The following is a 17571-nucleotide window of genomic DNA, read 5'->3' as shown; positions in this document are numbered from 1 at the left end:
CCCGCGGATTGGATCCCATATCTGCTGAGGCAGAGCGGCGGCTTCATTCGTGGGGTTCACAAATGGATCTGACAGAGAGGTTAGAGATGGGCCCAGCCCTTTCTTTGCCCTCACCTGCCAGACCCAGTGTCGCTCCTCTGGTGGTGGAAGCACGCGCTGCGGTTTCTTCCCCCCGGAGAGAGGCACCGGTGCTTCAACTATCCAGCTCCGAGGAGTTGGATGTTGTGGGTGTCGATGCTGGAGATGAGGACTCGCCATCTCAATCTCCAGCATATGAGGAGCTGCTTGAGGTTGTGACCAGGGCAGTAGAGAAACTGAACATCGAGTGGCCAGCTGAAAGAAGTGAAATTCGTCAGAAAAGTAAACTAGACGAGCGCTTTCTGCCCTCTAGGTTGCAACCTCAGCATCGGGGATTACCGTTGTTTCCCGACCTCCACACCGAGGTGTCAAGGTCGTGGAAGAGACCGGTGCAGGACAGAGTTTTCACCCTCCAAACTTCAACTTATTCAAACATCATGGGGCTGAAACAATACGGTTATGAGGCGATGCCTCGGGTTGAAGAGATGCTTGCGGGCTATTTCTCACCCGAGTCTGCATCGTCCCTCAAATCCCCAACGCTGCCCACCAAGCCGCTAAGAACAACATCTGCGCTGGTGGGCAAAGCTTATACGGCAGCAGGTCAGGCCGCGGCATGTATACATACCATGTCGATTTTACAAGCCTATCAGGCTGACCTGCTGGGGGAGATTGATGAGAGCGGGGAAGCGAGTTTTGAAGCCATCCAGGAGCTAAGAAAGGCTACTGATTTGTCTCTCTGGGCCACCAAGGAGACGGCCAAAACAATCGGCTGCTCTATGGCAGCCCTGGTGGCCACAGAGAGGCACTTATGGTTGAACTTGTCTGACATCAAAGACAAGAACATTCTCCTGGATGTGCCGCTGTCTCCTCTGGGCCTCTTTGGTGACTCGGTTACATCCGTCGTCGAGAGGTTCCAGGAGACAAAGAAGCAATCTGCGGCCTTCCAAAGATTTCTTCCCCGCTGCTCTCAACCCCCCGAGGCTGCTGGGCGGGAGCAGCCTCGGCCGTCAACTAGATCCTCAGCACACCGAGCGCAGCAAAAGCAAAGTGTCGCCACCCGTGCTCCCCCCGCAAAAGGCTTGGGGACAGGGACGGGTGACACAGCCGAAGCCTTCCCGGGATAAGGCAGATCTGAGGACTGTCATTATCGCCAGGAAGGCTTCGAAGAGGTCCTGACGGCAGTTGCGCGGGACCTCTGAGGGCAGCCCCTTCCGAAGAGGGTCCTATATCACACTCTATGGTATCCGCCCCTCGTTCTGCAAATCCTGCCACCTCGTGTGCTTCAGGGCACAGCGGTCTCCACCGACCCTCTGAGGATCGCCGCTTCAGTCGAATTCTCAAAAAACACCAGGGGCCAGTCACGAGAGACTGGTTCCCTTAGTAGAATTTCTGGCAGAATGGAAACTTCTTCCAAATATTTCTCAATGGGTACTGCTTATAATAGAAAACGGTTACAGAATTCAGTTCAGGTCTCGCCCGCCCCAGTTCAACGGGGTCCTCCTTACAGTGGTGGACCCTGAGCAGTCTCTGGTATTGGAACAGGAAGTTCTGACGCTCTTGCAAAAAGGGGCTATAGAAAGGGTTCCTCCTCCCAGCAAGCTGTCAGGGTTTTACAGCCATTACTTCATTGTTCCAAAGAAGGATGGAGGGTTGCGTCTAATTCTAGATTTACGATTATTAAATCGCTCGGTTCAGAAGCTCAAGTTCAAGATGCTTACACTCAAACAGATCATCCCACAGATCAGGTCCGAGGACTGGTTTGTGACAATAGATCTGAAAGACGCTTACTTTCATGTATCCATCCATCCTCAGCACAGGAAGTTCCTCAGATTTGCTTTCAGGGGCGAAGTTTATCAATACTGGGTTCTTCCTTTCAGCCTAGCACTTTCACCCCACACCTTTACAAAATGCGTGGATGCAGCTCTGACTCCTCTGAGACTCCAGGGCATTCGCGTATTGAATTACATCAACGATTGGTTGATTTTAGCTCAATCCGAGTGCATGGCAGTTCAACATCGAGATGTCGTTCTGTCTCACATAAGAAAGTTAGGGCTGAGACTCAATGCCAAGAAGAGTGTGCTTCTTCCAGCTCAAACTACCAGCTATCTAGGGATAGTCTGGGATTCAACTACGATGCAGGCACATCTATCTCCTGCTCGTGTGAATTCCATTCTCTCAGTCGTGAATGGGGTGAAACTAGGCCAGTCACTCACTGTAAAACAGTTTCAGAGACTGTTGGGTCTGATGGCAGCTGCATCCAACATGATGCATTTTGGACTGCTGCGAATGAGACCCTTACAGTGGTGGCTCAGGACCAAGGGGTTTTCTCTGAGGGGAAATCTGTTTCGCATGATCAAAGTCACGCGGCGATGCCTTCCTGCTTTAGTCATGTGGAAAAAGCCTTGGTTCCTCTGTCCCAAGGGCCTGTGTTGGGAGTTCCTTGTCGTCGCATAATGCTAACGGCGCATGCATCCTTCACAGGTTGGGGGTCATGAGTGGTCGCTCATCTCAGGGTCTTTGGAAGGACCATCTACTTTGCTGGCACATAAATCATCTGGAAATGATGGCGGTATTTCAAGCTCTCAAGTACTTCCTCCCAGACCTGAGAAGCCATCATGTGTTAGTCCGCATGGACAACATGTCGGTGGTCTCCTACATCAACCATCGGGGGGTCTGAGGTCTCACCAGTTGTGCAATTTGGCCCATCGGATCCTACTGTGCGCCCAGGGGAAGCTCCTCTCCCTGAGAGTGGCTTACATCCTGGGGCATCAAAATGTGGGGGCAGACATCCTGTCGAGGCAGGGGCCGAGGCCCGGGGAATGGAGACTCCACCCCAAGGTGGTGAAGTTCATATGGAAAAACTTTGGTCGAGCAGAAGTCGACCTATTTGCTTCGAAAGAAACTACACATTGGCCAATGTGGTTCTCTCTCACTCATCCAGCCCCTCTGGGTCTGGACGCCATGGTACAGACGTGGCCGAGGCTACGTCTGGACACATTTCTCCCGATTGCTCTACTCCTAGGAGTTCTGGAGAGGGATCGCCGGGACAGCGTCCGTCTCATATTGGTAGCCCCGTTCTGGCCAGCTCGAGTCTGGTTGTGTCTCTTCTCAACGGCTCTCCTCTGGAGATCCCCGTCAGACAGGACCTCCTGTCTCAAGCAGGCAGCACGATACTTCACCCCCGCCCGGAGTCATGGAAACTGTGGGCCTGGCCTCTGAGAGGGCTAGGCTCATAGAATCCAGTCTCTCAACCGAGGTTGTGGAGACCATACTTGTGTAACCCTGGTTCCCTGAATAGGGAACGAGACGCTGCGTCGCCTTGCCATACTCCCTGCGTGCCTGTGAGCGCATTGCTTCAGCCAATCAGAAGGTAGCGTTCTTTGTTCTGGGTATGCTTTATAGTTTCCTGGTCTGTGACGTCACCCGCCTCTGACGTTCCGTCATGCCATTGAGTCGATTTCAGAAGTGCTTCATGACGCAATCACGCAGGAGCGTTCCCAATGTGTCTCGACGCAGCGTCTCGCTCCCTATTCAGGGAACCAGGGTTACACAAGTAACCCGAGACGTTTCTCATTATGTAGGAAAATGCAGATGGTGGAGCTCTTTTGGGAACGCTTCGGGAAAGCAGAAGTGGATCTGTTTGCGTCTCGAGGGACGACTTACTGTCCATTGTATTTCTCCCTCACATATCCAGCCCCCCTGGGTTTAGATGCGATGGTATAGACGTGGCCGAGGCTGCGTCTGTACGCCTTTCCCCCGATTGCTCTGCTTCCAGGAGTTTTGGAGAGAGTGCGCCAGGACGGGGTCCAGTTGTTGCTAATAGCCCCGTTCTGGCCGGGCCGAGTTTGGTTTTCGGACCTGATGTCTCTCCTCGACGACTCTCCCTTCGAGATTCCAGTCAGGAGGGACCTGCTCTCACAGGCGGGGGGCTCAATCCTTCACCCCCACCCTGGAGTTGTGGAAACTGTATGCGTGGCCTCTGAGGGGGCCCAGCTTATAGATTCGGGTCTACCTATCGAGGTACTCCAGTCCAGAGCTCCCTCCACGAGGAGGCTATATTCCCTGAAATGGAACGTTTTTCGTCATGGTGTAGAGATCGTATGTTGGACCCTGTTAACTGCCCGGTTGGTACAGTTCTGGAGTTCCTTCAAGACAAGTTCTCTTCAGGATTATCCCCGTCTACGCTAAATGTTTATGTGGTGGCCATTGCGACTTACCACACTCCTTTGGAGGGTGCTTCTTTGGGAAGACACCCCTGGGTTACTCGCTTCCTCCATGGTACATTGAGGCTGAGACCTGCAGCACGTCAGAGAGTTCCGACTGGCCATAGTTTTGGATGCCCTTTTTTTGGCTCCGTTTGAGCCCTCAGCTTTTTGTCTGTTTTGGGTCCCCGCGTAAAGAGCACCGTGCATCTAAACATACCTTAAGCAAGTAGATAGTTGAGGCTACTCTACTCGGAGTATGGCTGCCTCTTTGGCTTTGCTTTCTGGAGTGTCCCTCCAGGAGGTCTGTGATGCGGCAGGATGGTCCTCGCCTCACACTTTCGTTAGGTTTTATAACCTGGATTTGGCCTTGACCCCGGGGGTCATGAGTGCTCATGTCTTAGTGTGCGCATCCGATTTCACACAGACAGGCACTTGTTTTTATGGTGGCGTGGGTATTTCGTTCTCAAAGTGCTTGATGCAGCACGAGTTCCCTTGAAAGGGAACGTCTCGGATTATATATGTAACCATGGATCCCTGAGAGGGAACGAGACACTGCGTCACGTTGCCATACTCCCAGCATGCCTGTGACCATCTTACTTCGACTTTTCAGAAGTTAACTCTGTGTGCTTTAGTTTCCTGGTCATGACGTCACCCGCCTTTGACGTTCCGTCACGCCATTGGACTGATTTCACATGTGCTTCACGACGCAATCAAGCAGAGGCATTCCCAAAGCGCTTGACACAGCGTAGTATAATTGCAGTTTTATTGGGTTTCATTAAGGAAATTTATGCCTTCAAACTCCTACGTGTAACCTTTTTGTGTACCTATAGTGTAAAATAGATTTATGAAAGAAATTATGGTGAAATATTAAAATTCCAATCAAAATACATACTTCTGCCAAAATGTATGCATTTGGCATTGGCACTAAAAAAAAAAAAAAATGAAAAGATAAAAGTTTAAAAGGGGATTGTGCTCTTTATGCAAAAAAGCAGAGAGGCCTCCTGAGACATGTTAGATGCTATAAGAACACTAGCATAATGATGACCCACAGTTCTTCTAAAATACGTATAGTGATTTCTCTCGCACATTAAATGAGCAACAATGGTCATTTTACGGTGCATCACAGAAGGTATTTCAATTATGTAATGTGTGTTTTAAGGTATAGAAATATTTGCCTGATGTGACATCTCACAAGTATTTTGTTAAACCAAATAAACCTGAAGATTATGCATACACAATTCTTTACAACAAATATTAATCTAAATTTTTGTGAATTTATTTATAATATACTACTGTTCATTGATAATCCATGTTTGTTCATAATTCATCAACTAATGCTACTTCATGTAGAAATAGAATATTCAGAAATTAATATTCATTGTTATAACTAAAGCATTAACTAATATTAAATTTAACCTTAATGATCTCAAGTTAATAATGCAAAGTGCTAAAGATGTTTAAAAATGATAGAAACTTTGTGTACTTTCTTCTGCAGGTCAATAAAGGAACTCTGCCTAATGCAAAATGGAAAATGGGACATATTTTTACTTCATGTTGTTTGAAAATCTTGGGTACATAAGATATGCTTTCTTCAGTTTAGGATTTATTCTGTACTGTGCTATCATATTATTTAATGTCCTTATTATGCTTGCAATATTTCTGGAAAGAACTTTACACCAGCCCATGTACATTCTTATTTTGTGTTTGTCTGTCAACTCTTTGTTTGGAACAGCTGGCTTTTTCCCAAGAGTACTGACAGACTTGCTATCTGATACACACTCAATCTCTCTTGAAGCATGTGTCTTACAGTGTATTGTCATTTTCATGTATGCCGCAAATGAATATATAATATTAATGATAATGGCATTTGACAGATTTGTTGCAATCTGTAAACCCTTACGATACCACAACATAATTACACCAAGGTTTTTGACTGTTTCAGTAGTTGTAAACCTGGCTTATCCAATGATTTTACTTAGTTTTACTGGTTTTTTAACTACAAAATTGAAAATGTGTGGTAACAAATTATTTAAGGTGTACTGCCACAACTATGAAGTAGTCAAGCTTTCTTGCGAAAACACAATAATTAATAATGTTTTGGGCTTGTTTATATTAATCACAACTCCTATAATACCTTTAAGTTTAATATTATATTCTTATGTAAAAATTCTTATCATTTGTCAAAAAAGCTCACCACAGTTCAAGAGTAAAGCGTTTCAAACTTGTATTCCACACATAGTGGTCCTTTTGAATTTCTCAATTGCTGTTATTTCTGATATCACTTTGAGTCGAATTGTAAATTTAGAACTTCCTACAGGGCTGTCAGTTTTTCTTTCACTTGAGTTTCTTATTATACCACCCATCCTGAACCCCCTTGTTTATGCTTTAAACCTGCCTGATATTCGCAAAAAAATTATTTGTCTTATAAACCCCTTCAGGTAGTGTCACATGTATGTTCTGTTTTTCTCTTTGTGTCTGCCTGAGTTCCAGTTTGTCTCCTAGACCTAGATCACAAATCAGTTAATCATTCTCTGCAGGTGTTTTGTGTTAAATTAACTCCCTGCATTTATAAGCCCTGTGTTTCCTCATTGTCCTGTCTCATTAACTTGTTCTGGTAGTATTCTGAGTTCTCCTACAATTTCCCTGTGTTTATCCATTGTGGATTTAATAAAGACTGCTTTGTGTTATGCTCCTACATTTTCTGTGAGGGGTAGGATTAGGGGTAGGGTTAGCATTAGGAGATAGAATATACAGTTTGTACAATATAAAATCGTTTTTTCTATGGAATGTCCCCACAAAACATGAAAACCAAACATGTGTGTCTATGTGTGTGTGTGTGTATATTTTAACCAAGTATTTCTTTATTATATTCACTTTACATCCAATATTGTGAAACTGACTGTCCCCTATATGTGCTAAGGTTAGTGTGTCTCCCTGCATTCTGGACGGAAACAAGAAATGAGCACAAAGATGAATCAAGCTACTTATTTTTTTTTGTTACAAATTGACACATGGGACTCCCCTTTAAATTATACAATGCTTTCTTAAGCTCTCTATGTCTATGGTGCTGTTTGCAACAAGCACTGTTAGAAATGAATAAAGAAATTCAGCATTTCTCTCCCACCTGTAATGATAGAACATATTGGTTTAAATCATTATTATCATCATCATCATCATCTTGGATACGTTTCTTTCATTTAAGTTTTGCAACTAAAGCACCCAATACAGACACTAGTGTGCAAATGTGGATATTTTACATGTCCTGAAGATATAGATTAAGTTAATAAACTCTTCATCAGCTTTTTACAGAAACTATGATCCAGCTCATAAAAGCTTAAAATATAACCAGGCCCGAATTAAGAACATGTAGGGCCCTGGGGCTATAGCAAACCCAGGGCCCCCTTCATAGTAGCATCTTCGTGCCACAATATTTTCTACCACAAAAATAAATAACAAAATAAATAAATAAATATATAAATTAATAATAACAATTGGTCATTTATTAAAAAAAATAAATTCTTCAACACACAGAGATACAATGAGTATATTCCATTTTAATATTAAGAAGGCCAATATAAATATAAATATCCCAGCTTACAACAGATTAAGCTTTCCAGAAAGAGCAACAACTTTTGAGCATACAACTGCCTTAATGAGTTTACTTTAAATAGTTTCACCATTAGAAAGTCTTCTTTCTTGGGAATCATCAGAGCTGGACTGGGGAAAAAAAAATCAGCCCACCACATTAATGTTTTGCTGGGGTTATGGCCTTTGAATTTAAGAGAATTAAGAGAGACAAAATGAGTGAATGTGTTAAACAATATTCATTTTGCATTATATTGCAGGCTGTTAATAATTTAGTTCAATTAAATCCACAATTCATGGGATCCAGGCTATAAAGCTCTTAAATTAAATTTGTTGCCCAAATGAAAAGTTTCCATAGCTCTTGGACAGTATCCAGACTTTAACTGAAGATCACGACACAGGCAAAAACCATTGTATACCATTATATACCATTGTTTTATGATTTTAACAACACATAACACCTGCGCCCCTGGAGTGTTGCCGAGGTTAAGTTTATAGAACCTCACAAATGTATGCGGTGAAGACCAGCCTACTGCATCACAAACATTCTGGAGAGAAACTCTTGACAGTAGCGCTTTAGAAGCGGCCATACTCCTAGTCGAGTGGGCTCGTACAGCCAAAGGTGAAGGCTGACCAGCCAACTCATAAGCAAGTGAAATGGCCTCAACCACCCACTTGCTCATCCTCTGCTTAGATGCAAGGTAACCTTTCCTAGGTGGCCTGAAACAAATGAACAGTTGTTCTGATTTTCTCCACAGGGCAGCTCTGTGGACATACGCATCTAAAGCCCTCACAGGGCAGAGCATATTCAGTTTATCCTGGTCTGACATCTGGTAGGGAGGAGGACAGAAGGCCTGCAGTACGATAGGTCTTACAGTATTAGTAGGAACCTTTGGAATATAACCCGGCCTAGGGTGAAAAAAAGGATTTACCATACCAGGAGCAAATTCCAGGCATGAGGGAGCCACAGAGAGGCCTTGCAAAACAATGGCCATATCCCAGGCCGGCACCCTCATGCAGACTGCAGGTCTAAGTCTCAAAGTGCCATGAAAGAAACAAGTAATAAGAGGGTGTCTCCCCAAAGATACACCACCCAAAGGAGTGCGGTAAGCAGCTAAGGCCGCCACATACACCTTTATTGTGGAGGGGGATAACCCTGCAGAAAAAAAATCTTTCCTGCAGGAAGTCCAGCACTGCACCCACCGGGCAGTTAACTGGGTCCCACTGGTGATTTCCACACCATGAAGTGAATAATCTCCACTTTAGGGCATAAAGTTTCCTTGTGGAAGAAGCTCTGGAGTGGAGGATGGTCTCAACAACCTCATGTGAGAGACCTGAACTTATGAGCTGGGCCCCCTCAGAGGCCAGGCCCACAGTTTCCAGAACTCTGGGTGGCGGTGAAGGATTGACCCGTTCGCCTGAGAAAGAAGGTCCCTCCTGATGGGAATGTCCAGAGGAGAACCGTCTAGAACGGACATTTGATCTGAGATCCATACTCGGGCCGGCTAGAATGGGGCTACTAGCAATAGATAGACTCCATCCCGGCGAATTCGCTCCAGAACTCCTGGAAGCAGAGCAATTGGGGAAATGCATACAGATGTAGCCTCGGCCACGCCTGCACCATGGTGTCCAGCCCAAACAGTGCTGGGTTTGACATTGAGAACAATAGTAGACACTGAGTCGTCTCTCGAGATGCGAACAGGTCCACTTCGGCTCGACTGAAGTTCTCCCATAGGAGCTCCACCACCTCGGGGTGAAGTCTCCATTCCTTGGGCCTCGGCCCCTGTCTCGACAGGATGTCTGCTCCTTGATTCAGGTACCCTGGGATGTAAAATGCCCTGATAGAAGGCAGTCTCCCTTGGGCCCACAGGAAAATCTGATGAGCCAGTTTGTATAATGGGCGCAACCTCAGACCCCCCTGATGATTTATATATGAGACCACCGATGTGTTGTCGGAATGAACAAGTCCATGATGGACTCTGAGGTCTGGGAGGAAGTGTTTCAGAGCGTGAAACACTGCCAGCATCTCCAAGCGATTTATGTGCCAAGTGAGATGATGGTCCTGCCACAGACCCTGAGCAGAGCTACCACTCATGATCGAGACATGTCAACAGTGTTATAAGCAAAAATGTAAAAGCTGTAGTAAAAACATTTTCTGAATTCCAATTACCAATGTGATAAAATTATTCATGCTTTCCTTTGCTGTTACAGTATGTTCTGTTGCATAAGCTAATTTAACTGCCTATTTTAAGTCTGCCATGATTTTTTATTTAATTAATTAATAAGTTTCTAGGGAAGCTTCTATGCAAAAGAAGCCTATCAGTGGAGGCTCCGGAGACATGTTAGATGTATAAAAAAATTAACCTGTACTGGTAACCCACAGTTCTTCTAGCACATTAAAGAGGAAGCATTGGTGGTCGTTTCAAGGTGTATTAGAGAAGGTATTTAAATTGTGCAATGTCTTTTTAGGATACTGATTTTATTTTTGCCTGATATTGATTGAAAAATTAATTTTAAAGTTGTCGACACTTTGCGTGCACACTGTTAAACTGATAATATATCACACAGTAACCGTGAAGAAGGTAAGGTATCATGAGCTAATAAATTGAACCTTACTAAATCCGACCTGTATATATGTAGAATAGACAAAAACAAAAGTTGATAACATATTGCTCATGTTTAAAATGTGCATAAATCATAAGATCTATGTCTGTTGTCTTAACTCAGGTCATTGAAGGCTATCTTTGCTTATCAGAAAATGGAAAATGGAACATATTTTTACTTCATGTTATTTGAAAATCTTGGGTACATAAGATATGCTTTCTTCAGTTTAGGATTTATTCTATACTGTGCTATCACACTATTTAATGCCATTATTGTGCTTGCAATATTTCTGGAAAGGACTTTACACCAGCCCATGTACATTCTGATTTCATGTTTGTCTGTCAACTCTGTGTTTGGAACAGCTGGCTTTTTCCCAAGAGTACTGACAGACTTGCTTTCTGATACACACTCAATCTCTCGTGAAGCATGTGTCTTACAGTCTTATGTCATTTTCACGTATGCAGCAAATGAAAATACAATATTAATGTTAATGGCATTTGACAGATTTGTTGCGATAAGTAAACCTTTGCAGTATTACAACATAATTACACCAAGATATCTAACTGTTTTAATATTTATAAACTTAACTTATCCAATGATTTCTCTTGGTACTTCTGCTATTTTGACTTCCAGACTGACATTGTGTGGTAACAAATTGTTTAAGGTGTACTGCCACAACTTTGAAATGGTTAAACTGTCTTGTGCAAACACTGCTGTTAATAATGTCTTGGGCTTTTTTATATTGATCACAACTGTAATCATCCCATTAAGTTTTATATTATATTCTTATGTAAAAATTCTTATCATTTGTCGAAGAAGCTCAGCACAGTTCAAGAGCAAAGCGTATCAAACTTGTATTCCACACATTGTGATCCTTTTGAATTTTTCAATTGCCATTATTTCTGAGGTCACTTTGAGTCGGGTTGTGACTTTACAACTTCCTATATGGCTGTCAGTTTTACTTTCACTTCAATTTCTTGTTATACCACCCATCCTGAACCCTCTTGTTTATGCTGTAAACTTGCCCAATATTCGTAAAACAATTATCTGTCTTATAAATGGATCCAGGTAAATGATTTATCTAGTATAATAAATAGGGTACATGAATAATCAATACCTGAATTAATACTTAATTCAACATGAACTAATGATTATTGAAGGCATGAACTAATCATGGACTGATGAAGAGCTATCCTTAACTACAGTTGGAGTCGTTATGGATTCATGCATGAATAACAGCAGCCTTAATTACATGTTAGTACGTTTGATAGTTCATGCATTAATTACAATTTATGACTAAACCAAATCAATCAGTCTCTTTAAGAAGGAATAAGAAGTACTCTGACTTTGAAACAAATTTAAATAATTTAATATTATCATAGTTTGAACTTTTGACTGCAGTTTTGTCATAAACATTACTAGATGGCACAGGATTAGTTGATCCTCCTCATCAAATGTAGAGAATACTAAATAAAATAATAACTGACCTTAAAAGGTATTTATCTGTTTTGTGGTGTTCTATTTCCCTTCAAACTCACCCTACTACTACTAAATAAGGAATAAAAATTCAAACCCCACAAAGAACATTTGTGGAACAGTTTCCAAAGAAACGGCCAAACTGGAATCATGGTCAGAGAGTTTGCTGGGTATCAGTAGAGTTCACTCTCCATCCAGACGCAGGCCGTGATGATACTGTACCTCCATTCTCTGACTTCTTGAAAAGCCACACAACATCTTTTAACTGGCCTGAATACTAATTGTGTTAGTACATGTGTATTTGACAGCAAGTTTATGATAAATCAGATGTATTTGTCAAGTATTTAAAAGTGAATTAATTATGATTGGGCCCCTTTAAGAAAAGTCATGACAAAATAATGCATTAACAAGGCATGAGCTGATGTTAGTGTATGGGTAGCTAATCATGAGTTAGTAATGATGTGCCCCTCAAAGTCATGACACGATGATGCACTAACAAATCATTAAATAAAACATATGATTAAACATGCACTAAGAGTGCCATTATTCTTTTACACCACCAATACAAAAAACAAAATGAAGATAAAGGTAATTAATTATTGCTTGTGTCTGATGTTGTAGGGAGCGTTACACAAAACACATTACCATTCTGATACACTGACTTGTGGATGAGACTGTATAATTTGCTTTTCCTCTGGTTCAAACATATATTGCTGAATTAAACCAGTATTTTCATGTGTCATTATGCAGTGTTTACTAAAGTTGGCCAAGTAAATCTCTGATGTGGTGTGAGTGAGTGGAGGCGTGGCTAATTTGCATATTCATGGTTCCACGTATACTACATGAAGCAAGAGTTACATTCAAGGTATTTTGAGGCATGCATTTAAAAAAAAATACAGAGAAAAAAAAGTTTAAATATGTAATTTTCGTGATCAAAGATGAGTTTTAAAGGAACACTCCACTTTTTTTGAAAATAGGCTCATTTTCCAACTCCCCTACAGAGATAAACAGTTGAGTTTTACTGTTTTCGAATCCATTCAGCCGATCTCCGGGTCTGGCGGTAGCACTTTTAGCATAGCTTACCATAGTTCATTGGATCTGATTAGACCATTAGCATCTCGCTCAAAAATGACCAAAAAGTTTCAATATTTTTCCTATTTAAAACTCGACTCTTCTGTAGTTACATTGTGTACTAAGACCGACGGAAAATGAAAAGATGTGATTTTCTAGGCCGATATGGCTAGGAACTATATTCTCATTCTGGCGTAATAATCAAGGAACTTTGCTGCAGCAGGCGCAATTATATTACAAAGTGCCTGTGACCCCCTGCTTGCACAGGGAGCGTGCCTTGCAACCATGGAGATAGTTGTGAGAGACGCTGCACAATATCGAAAAAAAAAATATCGAAATTTTTGTGCGAGATGCTAACGGTCTAATCAGATACAATGAACTATGCTAAGCTATGCTAAAAGTGGTACCGCCAGGCCCGGAGATCGGCTGAATGGATTCGAAAACGGTAAAAACTCATTTTCCAACTCTAGGGGAGTTGGAAAATGAGCCTACTTTCAAAAAAAGTGGAGTGTTCCTTTAAGGGATAAAACTATTTACTACAGGGGGACTTTAATTGCTTTGATGCCTTGTCTGGAGGATGCCGTTTAGCCCTTCACAGTGCTGTAGCAGACAGGCATTCATGACAACAAACTAAGGGAAAGCGGTACTGACAGAAACAAGAGTCCATGTGGTGTGAGGGTGTGACACCAAGAAAATATGCGCTGTTAATGCAGTGCCAGATGCTGAAAGCTTGGTCAGTTTTTACTTTCAGTTTCTGTAGTGAATAACTGACTGGTGTTTGAGACTTCTTCACCTGCATAACTCCTGTGCAAAGTTTGCACATTGCTTGTGTGATATCCACTGGTTTGCCTTCATGGTTTAAAATGGAAATATTTTAAATATTGTGACGTGGCATTTTTCTTTAAAAAAATGATGGACAATCATTCACATTTCATGTTTTTTTCTCGTAAGTAAATTAATAAATAAGTAAATAAGAAACAAGCAAACTTAAACTTGCTTGCTTAAAATTTATGCAAATAATTTGCTGATGCAGATACAGAAAGACTCCTGACTTTTTTTCTTGAAATATTTAATTGTCAAATGCAAAAAAATATATATATATAATAATTCATGCATTCTTGACATCAAGGCTAGACTATTGTAATGCATTACTAGGAGGTTGCCCTGCAAGTTTATTACACAAAATCCAGTAAGGTCCAAAATTCAGCAGGTAGAGTTATTACAAGAACCATATTAGCCCAGTTCTGTCAACACTGCATTGGCTGCCTATTAAGCATCACATACAAAATCTTGCTGGTTAAAGCCCTGAATGGCTTTGTCATGGGTGGCTATGTAGAATTAAACACACAACGCAAGAGAATATAATACAAATAGTCTTTAATTCAAAAACTCATGGGACAAACAGGAGAAACTCAGGTAAGAGACTTCACAACCACCAACATAAACGAGATCAGACAAAGAACTGGAAAACACAGGGAGTATAAAACACCAGACTAAACGAGGGGACTAATGTGTTCATTAACAACAGATTAACAGAATGAAACAGGCACAGACATGGAAACTAGGCCAACTTATGCCAAATTCACATTACAGGACTTTAGACGTTGGCAGATTGTTGTGCTGTTCAGACTACATGACTTGCTGTGGAGGCTTGAAGTCGTTGTGGTGTTCACACTACGTGACAGTACGTAAATGATCCGCAACAGGGGGTTACACACTACACGAGCTGAAAACAACTCTGTCACCCAACGACATTATTTGAAAATGGATGTTGGGAAGACATTAGTTTAAAATTTGAATTAAATTTAATAAAAATAAAATGAACCCTTTCACACATAAGTTTAAAATATTCTGGCTGATCTCCCAGAGTTAAGGCGACTGTTAGAAGGTTTCCCTTTATTGTTTCCAACACACGTGACACCCCACGGCCACACTGTATGATAGATGTATCGCTTTTCTCACCATGTCATCAACTATCTGATATTCAGATTCTCAAATATGTGCAAGTGAGTGTTTTGTCATTTAAAAACCTATATCATGATCGTGATCTTAATCTATAACGCGAGATGGGCACGTGATTTGTACCGAAATATATGTGGCCGGAGAACCGGGAGAAGAGGAGTCAGCTTTATAGTTTTACACAATGTGTATCTGATATGAATAAACATCAGCAAAATATATTTGAATGGATTGTTATTGCTGCTTCCATAGACATCAGTGTATATTTCATTGGCTGTAGCTCGTTGCAACATGTGACACCACAGGATGTCGAGTCCGCTGACAGCTCCAGATATTTAGCATGCTAGATATTTGTCTGGCATCAGAGAGGTGTCGGCGACATGTCAGCGAGCCTCTTTGATGTGTCGTTGAATAGTTTGCACATAATAATCAGCGGGTGATCGGCGCTCACCAATCTTTATGTGTGAACTACTATGCATGCTTAAGCAATTTTACCTGAAAGCAACTTGCACTGACATATCTTAAAATATGTCAGTGCCATTGTTTTGTCTCAAGATGCACACAAGCAGGGTTTGAAATTAACACCCGCCAACCCACCAAATGCGGGTTAAAATCCACTGTGGCCAGTAAAGCATATCAACACACTAGCCAATTTGGTGGGTTATGATTCATCAATTCGAGCACATTGTTTTCTTTGATCACGCACACCAGCGGCACTCAACTACGACTCTGGCTGTTCAAAATCATGACTTCCCCCTAGTAGATTGTGTATTGTGCATTTTTCAGTAACAGGTTTGTTTTTGTGGATTGAGTAAATATGCTTCATCATATACATGCTTTCTCTTTCCATTTGCTCTGTTTTTTCAAATACCATAATACCATAATTCAGACTCATTTCCGCAACTTTGTTCATACTTGAAGTGAATTCTGCCTGTGTAAGGGACCATTTAAAAATTCTGTATTTATGTTTCTAATGTAAATTGCAAGTATGGATTAGGTTATGAAATATTGAAGATGTGTAATTTATTAGTAATATGATGAACTTTGTATCTGAATGTCTTTTGCTGTACCTTGTGCGTGCGTGTGTAAATTGTAACCGGAAACTTGCTAACATTTGTGCTGAAATTGTCCTTCTCAGACACCACAGTGTCTAGTAAGCATAATAAGATGGCGGGTGGACATGCATGTTAGACGCTGATTGTTTGTTTGAGCCTATACTGTTTTAATGTGGATTCTATACTTTGCATCATTTGAATTGAACTGGACACACGTTTGATGTTGACGAAGGATTATCATATTTGGTTTGTACTCCTTGGAGAGCGTAGCGAGGTATGTTGATTGATTAACGAAATTAATGTATCAATGAGTGTTTGTTGTGTAACGTAATGTTTGTGATGCTTATTTATGCAATTTGATGTGTTTATGAGTTTGTTTGAATATGGGATTGCTACAGCCTGTATTGTGATTAGATTCACTGTTTTGGACTGCCACCTCATGGCAATCATTAGAGAAGTCACAGAAAATTTTGTTTTTATTTCCATTTTATTTGAATGGTATCTGCAAGCAGTGATTGACTGTTGTGAAGCTAAAGGCAATACAATGATTCTGAATTATGATTTAGGTTTATTTCTGATATTTTTGTTTTGGCTAGTAGAAGTAGATTTTTTTTTTTTTCTAAGGCAAATTTATAAAAGCTACTTAAATTACCTAATTTATCTAAGGCCTACTCTTGGCTTAATCTAAGCCCTGTCTCTGAAACCAGGCCTATATTATTAAGCTGAACTTAAACTAAATGAGTGCAGCAGAGTTCTAGTTTTTTTTTTTTTTTTTTTTTAATTAATAGAGAGAGAGATGTGTTAGCGTGTAATCTCCTGTTCCCATTCAGCCGGTCATGTTCGACGTACGTCTCCGTTCCCTCCTTCAGGGAACGAGGGTTACCTTTGTAACCGAGACATTATGTTGGGATTCAAAGGCGTTTCTGTTATGTTACAGTTTTAAAAGTTACCAAAATTTGAAGACTATGAATATGGCATGTTGAGGACATGCAAATGTAGTGATGGTCTCTTTGCTAGTTACATTATAATATAAGATGCAAGTGAGCTATTGTTAGCTATAGCTATAGCAGCTATTTGCAAGATATTTAAGATGAATGATATTTATGCAATCAAATTTGAGTTAGCTTTGTCAATATTTCAAAGAAATTGCAATTAAGATGTTTGTGTAGTACTATATATATATATATGTGTGTGTGTGTGTGTGTGTGTGTGTGTATATATATATGTATGTATATGTATATGTTTTACTAACTGCATCTTAGAGTTTGTTTACTCCTCTGCAGAGGAGAACTGGCCTCCCAAGGTTTTTTTCTCAATTTCTGTCACCTGATGGAGTTTGGGTTCCTTGCCACTCTCAGCCTTTGGTTTGCTTAGTTGGGGGTATTTAATATTCAGTGATATTACTGATTTGACTGCACTGACACTATTGGATGAGAATAACACTTGAACTGAATTGAGCTGGATTAAAGCAGTATTGTCATCTGTAAGGCCCTTTGGCAAGGTAGGTTTATTTATATAGCACATTTTATACACAATGG

General features: G+C 41.3%; 2 protein-coding genes across 2 annotated transcripts; both read left to right on the top strand.

The window, feature by feature from the left end:
• Positions 1–5807: 5807 nt before the first annotated feature.
• On the top strand, positions 5808–6725 carry LOC127495647 (putative gustatory receptor clone PTE03). Its single transcript, XM_051862593.1, has one exon. It carries the CDS (start codon positions 5808–5810, stop codon positions 6723–6725), a length of 918 nt encoding a protein of 305 aa, XP_051718553.1.
• A 3901-nt stretch (positions 6726–10626) lies between these two features.
• LOC127495645 (olfactory receptor 51I2-like) lies at positions 10627–11544 on the top strand. Its single transcript, XM_051862590.1, has one exon. It carries the CDS (start codon positions 10627–10629, stop codon positions 11542–11544), a length of 918 nt encoding a protein of 305 aa, XP_051718550.1.
• The last annotated feature ends 6027 nt before the right edge of the window (positions 11545–17571 follow it).

The sequence above is a fragment of the Ctenopharyngodon idella genome, chromosome 15 (genome assembly GCF_019924925.1).
Source record: "Ctenopharyngodon idella isolate HZGC_01 chromosome 15, HZGC01, whole genome shotgun sequence".
In the NCBI taxonomy this organism is placed as follows: Eukaryota; Metazoa; Chordata; class Actinopteri; order Cypriniformes; family Xenocyprididae; genus Ctenopharyngodon; species Ctenopharyngodon idella.
Note: the sequence above shows the minus strand (reverse complement) of the source record. Positions and strands in the feature narration are given on the sequence as shown.

Excerpts from the sequence above, each read along its gene's own strand:
- LOC127495647 (XM_051862593.1), top strand. The coding sequence starts at position 5,808 with ATGGAAAATGGGACATATTTTTACTTCATGTTGTTTGAAAATCTTGGG.
- LOC127495645 (XM_051862590.1), top strand. The coding sequence starts at position 10,627 with ATGGAAAATGGAACATATTTTTACTTCATGTTATTTGAAAATCTTGGG.